The sequence below is a fragment of the Pteropus alecto genome, unplaced genomic scaffold, assembly GCF_000325575.1.
Source record: "Pteropus alecto unplaced genomic scaffold, ASM32557v1 scaffold12, whole genome shotgun sequence".
In the NCBI taxonomy this organism is placed as follows: domain Eukaryota; kingdom Metazoa; phylum Chordata; class Mammalia; order Chiroptera; family Pteropodidae; genus Pteropus; species Pteropus alecto.
In genome coordinates this window covers 8,320,673-8,331,552 of record NW_006432669.1, presented here as the reverse complement: position 1 = coordinate 8,331,552, position 10,880 = coordinate 8,320,673, and the positions used below count along the sequence as shown (strand labels likewise).

The 10,880-nt window shown below is 36.4% G+C and overlaps 1 protein-coding gene across 3 annotated transcripts in view; it reads left to right on the top strand.

The window, feature by feature from the left end:
- Nucleotides 1–2,745, top strand: part of TRPC6 (transient receptor potential cation channel subfamily C member 6) — a 112,798-nt gene extending 110,053 nt beyond the window's left edge. For 2 of the 3 annotated variants that reach the window (XM_006907505.1, XM_006907504.1), the window contains 3 exons: nt 404–487; nt 1,718–1,793; nt 2,328–2,479. In XM_006907505.1, coding sequence (XP_006907567.1) covers nt 404–487; nt 1,718–1,793; nt 2,328–2,479 — 312 coding nt within the window. Of the gene's footprint in view, nt 1–403; nt 488–1,717; nt 1,794–2,327 lie in introns of all 3 variants that reach the window. The other variant, XM_006907503.1, reaches the window with a different exon arrangement.
- Nucleotides 2,746–10,880: the final 8,135 nt, after the last annotated feature.

Sequence of the window (10,880 nt, the reverse complement as noted above, 5' to 3'; positions counted from 1 at the left end):
GTAATCTATCATACTGTCCTGTGAACTTCTGAGGTCACCAATGAACTTCCAAGGTCATCACCATTATTTTTGCAACTTGTTTGCTTCTTCCTCTATCATAACTGCTTCTGTGAAAAGGTTAAAGCATGACTCTCATGACAACACGATTGATAGCCACGAAGTCAAAAAAAACTCCTCAAACTCTAATAACCATTGAGAGACTGAACACACCTAAAGTGCCCATGATTTGTCTCAGAAGACAGAATATTAAACAAGTTAAATTAAAATGTCACCATATATATATAAGATTATTTATATATAATATGAGACTATTAGTTTGTATACATAACTGATAAATCTCATCACATTATTTAGAAGAAAAATTAGATAAGAATCAATTTCTAATTTTTTTTTCAAATTACAGCTTGGGCATAGTAAACAATCAAGTATAAGGAGCTCAGAAGATTTCCAATTAAATAGTTTCAATAATCCTCCAAGACAGTATCAGGTAAGGATGAATTTTTGAAGAAATAAGGCTAGTTATCTGTAATATTTAGAATCCCAAACCATGTGATTTTTTACACAAAAAATGAACGTGTAAGATTTTTTCAATGTCAAAATAATGCATTAATTCAACAAACATTATCGAGTACCACGTGCCAGGCACTTTCTAAGTATTAGAGATAGTTCAGTAAACAAAATAGAATAATTCTTAACATCATGGAGCTTAGAGTCTCCATGTTCATTATAAAAAGTCAGTCCTTCCTAAAGACATGAAGAAAAGTAAAGTTCACTTCAAACTCCACCACTGACAAATAATGACTACTTACTTTTGATGAATATTCTGCCAGATAGTTATATGAATGTGTATAATTTATACATATTTTAATATCCTATAAATGAATTAATAATATTTATATAATGGGTAATAATTTTTTACTCCACAAAACATATTCACATTACTTTTAATCGATGTATAGTATTCATTTATACAAATATGTGATAATTTATTAGAATAATCCCCTATTTAAGAGTTGATTTTTCTACTATCATAAGTAGTACTACTGTGAATATATTTGCCTAAGAACTCAATTACATCCTTAGAATAAATTCCTGAAAGTGGAATTTTACTGTCCACCATTTCATTTTGGGCTTAGGCAGTAAGATTTGGTTTAACTATATACCCATTCAGGACTTCCTGTACACATGCTGAGCCTCCTACTTTTCATAAAAACTATGTATTAAAAGCAACATCCTCATGGTAGAAACTCAGGAACTGGAGAAATTGTTTTACATTGAAACTGGCTATTCATAAATTACAAGCAAGCATAAACAAAGATGGCTACATTTCTTGGTAAGGGAGGGGAAAAACATAAATAACTGCACATTTGCTTAATTTTCTGTTTCCACTTGTAGTACTGCACACCTTTAACCTGTCCTACTGAAAGGCTTTGTCTTGCTCTAATACTTTTCAAATAAAATACGATGATGAACTAAGAATTAGATGTTTGCTCTAAACTGCTCTTTTCTCAAGAATTAACTTTTGAGTCATTAGCCCAGGTGATATGAAAAATGCTTTAAAAATATGGAGATGGAGTGCATTCCTTGGCAGGGAAATCATCTTAATCTTTGATAGTCATTGCTTCTAAAGAGCTTACTAAATAGAGAAAGACTCAAACTTATGCCAAATGAGAGATTGGCCATGAAGATAAGATGGATTTTTCTTTTCTCCCTTTAGAAAATAATGAAGAGGCTTATTAAAAGATATGTACTAAAAGCCCAGATTGATAAGGAGAGTGATGAAGTGAACGAAGGTGAGTTGAATACAGGGACAAGTCACGTGAGCCAGGATGTGGAGCCTGAGGTAGAGCTGAGGGAGAGATGGTGAGATATGTGTGGGAAGGGTGAGCTTCAAGGGGAAGAGAAGATAGTACCTTACCAATCATCAATACTGTTAAGTTCTAGGGAAACAGGTTATTTCTTCGCAGCTGGGGACAGATGCCACTTGCCTGATAAGTAACTATTATTTTGATGGGGAGCTTGGAGGGAAGAGGAAGTGGTTGGGAAAGGTGAGGGGCTGTTCCTCCCAATTCCTGCAACATTTGCCAGCAGTATTTTCCTTTCACTTACTTTCAGAGGACTTTTGTTAGAATTTTTCTCAATAGTTTTTTTTATTAATACTTAGCTGAAAAAATAGAAACTTACCCTATTAGGAAGTTATTTACTTTGAAATGATTCAAAATACAGATGTGCATGGAATTAGAACTGATTTCACTCTACCCCAGAATTGCTAGTTTCTCCGCATTACATATTTACAGTTGACTTCTTATCACACTTGTTTTTCAAAGGGGAACTGAAGGAAATTAAACAGGACATCTCAAGTCTCCGCTATGAACTTCTAGAAGAAAAAACTCAGAATTCAGAAGATCTAGCAGAACTTATTAGAAAACTTGGGGAGAAATTATCAATGGAACCAAATCAAGAAGAAAGCAATAGATAATCCAAAGACTTCCCTAAAATCCATATTTACTTGTCCACTTGAAGCCATATTATTTTCTGATTTATTTTTTTAAGTGCCAATGTGAACATCTTTTTAAACAAAAAAAATGTTCAAAGATAACTTGGATCATCTTATCATCTGGAACACCAATATTTAACATTTTTCATGGATAAATTTCATTGTTCAGGCTAAAGATTGAAGATTATGATGAAAATTATGCCCAGTTGTTTGGTGCTTGTTTTACAAACTGCTTTCTTGAGTATAACCATTATGATGATGTGACTGCCATGTAATGTCTGCCTGGGAATCATCTCAGCTGACAGGGGGCAGACATACCATTCTGTGGTATTTTTCCTGATGGTGATTTCAGGCACCTTCTGGCCTGCTCTATGGATCTTCTGATGGTAATTTCCAGTTCTAAAATATAAAGACAAATAATCTATGGCTGTTTAGAGAATGCTGTTTAATCATCTATCCTGTTAGCCCCCACAGAATATGATTAATAATGTCTGTGAAAAATGGGGTTAAATCTTTCCTGAATTTTATGATTCATCCCTTTGAAAATGTTACACTTTCCAGTGAAAAAGTGCTCCCTCCACTGAACCCTGCAAAAACATGGTTCAGTGATGTGTGTGTGTGTGTGTGTGTGTGTGTGTGTGTGTGTGTGTGAGAGAGAGAGAGAGAGAGAGAGAGAGAGAGAGAGAGAGAGAGAAAGAAAGAAATGCTTGCCCTATTTTCTTTTGCAGACAAACAATATAGACCCTTGAAAGCTCTTTATGTTGAAATTATTTATTGTGACTGAAAAATTATTCATCAAATAAGAAACCTTTATTGGAGAAGTATCGAAGCCACAAACGACTGTGGTCATTTAGCCTAATTATAGCACAGCTTTATGCCATTTTCCAAGGCCTTTACAGGTGAATTCCCACATTTGGCATTGAATGTAAAGAAAAAAAGTGCTGAAGAAACTTGCAAATATTTATCTGTTATGGTCAGTATGTTCTGCCCTTCTTTCAAAATATATAAAATAGAAATTTGCGTTCGTGAACATTCACCAAGAGGTTATTACTTACCAATGATGCGAGGCAATAGCTAAAACAACTAAAACAGAAATGAAAGTTCATCTGTTCAGCTACACAAAGGCAATCGACATTTACATGATTGTGGGCATTAACAAAAAGTCCAGCTTTAAAGTCAGTAAAGAAACTCCAAATGCCAATTTTTAGCTTCATTTTAAAGATGAAATGGTCACAGAGAATCTGGATATCCTCACATTTGACTTAATTTAAATAAAAGAACCAGCAAAAAATAGAGCTGATTTTATATTCAATGATTTTGTATTTGGGGGCATTATTTATTGAGAAGTTATTTAATGATGCAGAAAAGGTCTGTTTTCAAACATTTTGTGATAATATTGAAATCAGAAGTTACAGAAATCACCCTCATACCACCTGCACTATCAGCAAATTAAAATAATCTAACTTCTGCAAAGCTTATGTATTGTGCCATGCAGGAGATTGGCCTCCATGCCAGGGAGCACGCTATCATGGCAAATAGGTTTGACTCCAGAAGACTCTGAAAAAGATATTCACATTCCTCAGCATCTTTAAAGTTGGGCTGCTCTGGCAAAATATAAGTTTTGGGAAACGCAACAGGCATGACTGTGAGTTCCTCAGTAAAAGGAACCACCATAAAGTGCCACCTATTATTGCTCAAAATTAATATGTCTTGAAGTCAGCAGATTTTCCTCAAAGTATACTGCAGTGGAATCTCTTCTAATTTCTTTTTAACTGGAAAATGAAAAAGAGAAACCAACCATATTTTAAGAAAGCTTTTAAAATTCCAACAAGAGCTTGATTGAAGGTATATTGTCAAAGGATGGTCATGAACATGACCACCCTTTATAAATCTCAAGACCACTGGCTTTAAATCCTGTATTCATGTTGCAGTCAGCTTAACCTTTTGAAAGAAAGTAATTAATAAGTGACAGTGTATTTATGCAAACTGCTTTCTCTCTGTCAAATCTTTCCTCTCCGTTTTGGTGCTTTCAGAAGGTTTGGGTGCTGTAAGGAGGACAGGACAGTGATGCCTGTCACTCTGACCACACAGTCGCTCACTGAAGGCGAAGCCATGTCTGCTCCTCATGGCAGACCCACCACCGGAAAACAAAATGAAGTCCCCATTTTTGTACATCAGTGCCTAGTTTTACTCTCTGTTATTCTTATTACTCTGAAACTGAGAAATGACACAAATTCAATATGATTTTACTAAGCATGTAAAATGAAATGCTAGAATCTACAGTCAGCTTAAAATTTTGCCATGGATTGAAAGGAACAGAAAATGAGTGTCTGACCTCAAGGAGCTTGCAACTAAGTAAAGAAATGGGAGTTAACGCAACTATAAGAAATGTTCACTGAGCACCTACCGCGGGCCAGGCACTGTGAAACACTTTCCATGCATTGCCTAATTTAATCTAACTGAATGCTTACAACAACTGTATGAGGTAAATACTATTATTATTCTCATTTTAGAAATGAGGAAACTGATATTTTTAGGGGCTAAATAACTTGCACCTGGAATGAAGCGTCACCGCTGGAAACAAAACTCAGGCCTGTCTCACTGCAGAGACCTCACACTAACTTGGGGTCTTGGCTGACTATACTGCAGTGTGACTGTCTCATTGTGAAACATATTTCAGTCTCTAGGTGAGGAAAAACGGGCTGTACCTGCAAACCCCAAGTTCCATTACATATCCAGTGTAGAGACAGACAAGAGCATTAATCAAGGAAGGCTATGGGTAAAGAGAAGATTTGGCTTTGAAAAGATTATAGATATAAAAGATAGAGATGTATATGAAGGGATGGGGATAGTGTGAGCAAAGCCAAGAGTTGGGCATGAGTATGGAACACTTAGGAAGCTTTTCAGAGAGAACTAGTATATTCAATGACTACTCTGAGGAGAACAGATTGACTTTATTTGGGAAGTCTACCCCACCCATCCAAGATGATTCCGGTATGAAAGAATTTTATCACCAGCTATCTATTAAAAACAAACCAAACATTCCATTGAAACGGAGAGACTATATGGTAGTATTTGCCAAACAAGTAGACTGACGGAGGAGTCCCCTAATAGAATCACTGTCAGAACCGATTTCCAGCTTCAGGCCAGGGAAGAGATGTTTCTCTACCTGCCACATTCTAAATATGGCCAGCATCTGTTCTGATTCTAACAAGCAGATCCAGCCTCCTCCTTTACTCTGACACCTTCATTTGTCATCATGTGCCAGGCAGGGTTTATGAGAGTCATGCCAGTTGTCCCTGCAGCTCTGTGGAATGGTGCCGGATACGGGTGCCTATGCTGTAGTTAGAGTCTCTACCCTTGATGTAGAGTGTGTGGATTGAATCACTGGAGAAACAGAAGAGGATATGAATTCCTGACCCAGACTTCTCTGTTGTACTCACGAAACATCTAATTAGCTTTCCAAGTGAGCAAGTTAATCAAAGGTTGGGTAGGAGTGCAGCACAGCATCCTACCATGGATGGAAGTTGAAAGTTCATCTAAACATCTGTTATCATACAAAACATTGACTCATAGCCTGAGTCTTTACTTTTATATGTGACCAGTTGCAGTGAGAGATATACCACGAACTCTCTGAAAAACGTGGATAATTAAGGCAAATGTTATTTTAATTTTTTTTCTTGAATCTTGATTCCTTGAACTTTCTTCTTTACTCTCTATTTACAGCTACGGCCATAAAAGTTTCCACAGACATTTTTTAAAACAATTTCCCTAGGATGAATTTGATGATAATACCTATTCGCAAGTCACAAAAAGCTTTCATTTTGGAATCAATTTTTGCACAACTGAATAAATAGCTAAAGATATTAACCAACTAAATGATAGTTTTGTTTTCGTATTAGTACCATTTGATGGATAATTACTGTATCCAGTGTAAGTGGATTATAGGGATATCAAATAATGTTTTTCAAACTCTTATAGAATAGCCATCTTATTCAAAGGTGAGGGGAATTATATCTACTAAAAAGATCATGTATTCATAATTGTTATAGTATTCTCTGAGTATAATGTTATCTAGGACATTGAAATAAAACCCAGCAAAAAAATTGGTATGTATAGCATCTAAGAGTTTCTCATTTTTCTTCTTTTTCTAGTGCTTATTCTGTAAGTCATAGACTTTTTTTCATTGTCCACTGATAAACTATAAGAACAGTGTGTAACAGGTAGATAGTCATGTCCTCTAGGAAATACACAGGACATTATGATTTTTTTTTCTTAAATAATTAAAGAAAAGTTTGATGATGACTTTCGAGAATTGAGTCTTGAACTTCACTATCCTGCATTTTTGTCCTAATCATTGTCCATGAAAATAGACTTTCATGGCACCATAAGAACAATCTCAAAATAAAGTAAATTTACGTATTACCATGTCTCATACTACAAGAATGATAGCAACGCTTTGCTTTTGCCTTAACCTTTTCAGTATTCTGTGATTCAAGCATCTGACATTTACCCTTCACTCCTCTTCAGAAAATGGACTATCACTCAGAATAATTGGAAAAGGTCAAATTTTAGTGTTATTTTATATTTCAAAAAAATGTTAATGTCATATTGTCACTATTTGTTGATATGTACAAGAGTATATACCCACATATATAATATATATTTTGTCATGATGTATAATATATAATCATATAATGTATATATGTAATATATGCATTATATATATATATATATAATCAGAGACATTTTTAAAGCATTGTTATGATCCTAGGAAAAAACATTGTTACAAATATGGTTTGTTTTTTTTTTTGGTTTCTTTTCTCACTTGCCCTTTTTTATCTTTTTTTCCTTAATTTTAATGATTTCAACTTTTTCTAGTCTCTGTACGTTCTCTACCTCTTCTGCTAAGTTCTTTTCAACCTAGTAATATAGAACCTGGAACCAGAACATGTGAGCTTGAATCTCGGCTCTAACAATTACCAGCTGTGCATTCTTCACTAAGATCCCTAAACTTTCTAGGCCTCATTATCTCAATTCCACAGATTAAAATAAAATAAAATAAAAACATAAAAAACAAAACTAACATCATCTCCTGCATAGAGTTTTTGTGAGGATGAAATGAGTTAATACATCTAAGGCTCAGAAAGTAGTGCTTGGCAATTGTACAGAAAGGATGTGGCTCTCAATTTCCCCTTTCACCTCATCTTAAACCATCCCCTCTTAAACATCATAAAGTCTAATGAAATTTAGGTTTCAACTCGTGTTTCTCTATCAGAATCCATCATGTTTTCAGTAGGTATACTCCTCCTTACCATCAACTGGCACCTAGTATCTGGAGCACTGTGCTAAGGAGGAGTCTGTGGCCCCCACCAGCATCAGTGGGAAAGAATGACATAGAGACAGTTAATGGGAAGTTGGCCCTTGTGCCTTCCTTCAAGAAAATGAATCATGTTTGAAAAATATTTGGGAAAATTTCAAGGTACATTTATTACTCTTGATTGTGATAATTTGATATCATTTTATAATAGTATAAGATTATTTAGGGCAAGTATCATATTAGATCTCATTCATAAAACTTCTATTTTAAACCTATTATCGTCATTGCAATGTGCTGGGTGCTATTGCCAGTAACTGTACTAGAAATGGAATATAAGTAGTCAATTTATAAGCCACAGACCTAATTAAGCTAGTCTATAAGGCCTATTTTAATTTATTCATCCCGGATAGTTATACAATGCTTGCGAAGAAATTTTTCAATGTCCACGAAGTAGAAAATGAAGCCTGGACTCATTTATGTTAGGTTTAGTTTACCTGCTATGTTTTGTGATTTCATCTTATTTCTTAGAGGGTGTACCAAACCCATGTAGGAAAATTTGGGGATTGTCTAGTCATTGGCTAGCTCTTGATTGATTTTCATCTCCCTCTTGGAGGGTCAGCAACTTGATTCATTCACTTCATACTATTGTTTAATAAGAAAGTTATCCTTTGACTTAAGAAGTAATAGTAGATAATGAATTAATCACATGTTGATTTTTTGTTATCAATTCATTTATGGGTCTAGCCTATCAAGTTGCCTCATTGGCATGATCCACTCTTCATGATTGACTAATAGGATATGGTTAACCCTTGACTGGTGCCATGAGTTCATTCAGACTCACTAATTTAGCCTCACTGATGAGGAAGACACACGCTGACTGTCTCAGTTTGTTGCTTCTGCCTGATGCTGTCCATTCTGAGACCTAATTATTTTTCATCACAAATCCCCAATTTAGTTAGGTTTGATTCTGGCATACATGTAAGCTGGTCTCTCTTAAACCATTCAATTTTGGCTGATGGTTTAAGAGCTCAGAGGCTTTATAAAGAAAACCGTGCTGTGAGGAGTGGTTAGCGCCCTTCATAGCCTCTTGAATGACTATTCCTCAAGACAAATCAGTAGTCCTGAAATATCGTTTGTGGTTGGCAAACGATATTTAATATATCATTTAATATATCACAGGATCAGCAAGTATGTATTTTTTAAAATTTCTTCCCTAAGCAATCTGGGCTGGGGTCATGACATTATGGGAGAGTATGATTTCTTCCAGCAATTCCCTGGCGCAGTGTAAGAGAGAATCTAGACATTAACTGTAACCCACCTGCTGCCAACTGCAGCTAAGGAGATATAACCTGCATCGTCTCATTCCTCCTCGTCTTCCAAGCAGGGGCCCAGCCTGTAGCCTGCTATATTTTACACGATTTCATCAAAATTGCAAAAATATTCATACCAAATGCATTATCAGAAAATTAACACAGTGCTCAGTGTGTTTTGGTCTGTGTTTTATGAGAGGAATATTTAATGCCACTTTCATCCCCATGGCTTTTGTGCACCTTCCTGTCCAAGAGAGCTCACAGGGCTTTGTGGTTGCCCAGAAACACGTGGTTTCTTCAATCGTTTCACGTAAAATTCCAACTGTAATCAGAACACAGGAGTTTTTAGTCAGACACAAGAGTCAGACACATAGCCTGTTAAATGCTGTGAAAGCCCCCAAGAGGAGCATGGGGGGAGGAGGCGAGTGTGTGCACATGTATATCAGGTCAAAGAGGCTTCTGGTTCGAAGTAAAATACATTTTCGAGAGGCCTTCATTTAGTCTGAAACATTGTTATTTTTGCCCCCTGTGGACAATGGTTTGGCGTGCTGCTTGTCTTCATGTACTGTCTTAAACTGAGTTCCCCAGAAGACCTGGAACGAGGATGTGCAAATGATTTATAAAGAAAGTGCTCCCAGGCCCAGGAAAAACTGATGAAGAGCTGGGGAAAACAGAGAAGGGGAGGAGAAAGCCAAATAACTGTGATTCAGGCGAAATCGCACTAAGGGTAACTTTATCCAGGTCTTACAGAGGAATTCTGAAGTTCTGCCTCTGAGCTGGACTTTCAATACCCCTTGCACATTAATCCTTGGCTAAGGCCTACTCCAGGGGGATGTAAACTCCCAGACACTTTCAGCAAAGGTTCTAGCAGCCCAAGGGCTTCCCTCTGGAGAGATCATCAGGTGCAGGCACTTAGAAGCAAAAGCACACTGATGTCAGGGAGCGACATGCTGTAAAGTGATTGCTGGCATCTGGAGAAGCACTGATAATGTTCACACTTGATGTACAGTGCCAAGGACTGTAGTCATGGTAACCACAGATTGCATCAGAATTCTAAAAGGCTATTTGGTTGTCCGATAGCATTTTAAAGAAACCTGAGAAATAGCATCTGTTTTTGAGTTTGCAGAGAAGATGGATGGGATTCTCTTGAAATCAAGGAGTACCTGTGTTACTTGGGTTTAGAACAGGTGATATCTGTCTCCCTCTACCCCAGAAACAGGGCTGTTTCCACAGGTGACTGCTCACTCCATTAAACTAAATGATATGTGCTGGGAATGACATATACATCCTGGACCAATATACTTAGTGAGGCAGCTATGCCCTGCAAATTGTCCACCATTGGTCATTCCATTAAGTGGAAGTATAATGTATTGCTTTGAAATGTAATTTTAATAAGGGTGATATGTTAACTAATTAGGAACATTAACCTGAATGAGTTTATCTGAACTTCTAAATAGTGAGACCCAGAATTGGTAACATTAGATGAGGATGGGTCTAAGAAAATAATCCAGAATATGTAGCCATTCAATTAGGCCACTTTATAATCAAGAACATCAAGTGTCCCTGGTCTATTACAGGGAAATGTAATAGATAGCTATGGAGAATGCAAGGGCCAAGGACAGCCTTAATAAAATGCGTCGAGGAGCACCAGTGACTAATTTTCCCATATATGACCTAGTTCATAATACTCATGTTCCTATCACCATCAAAAAAGAAGACTGCATGACCCTTGGAGACTCACAACCCAAGGTTT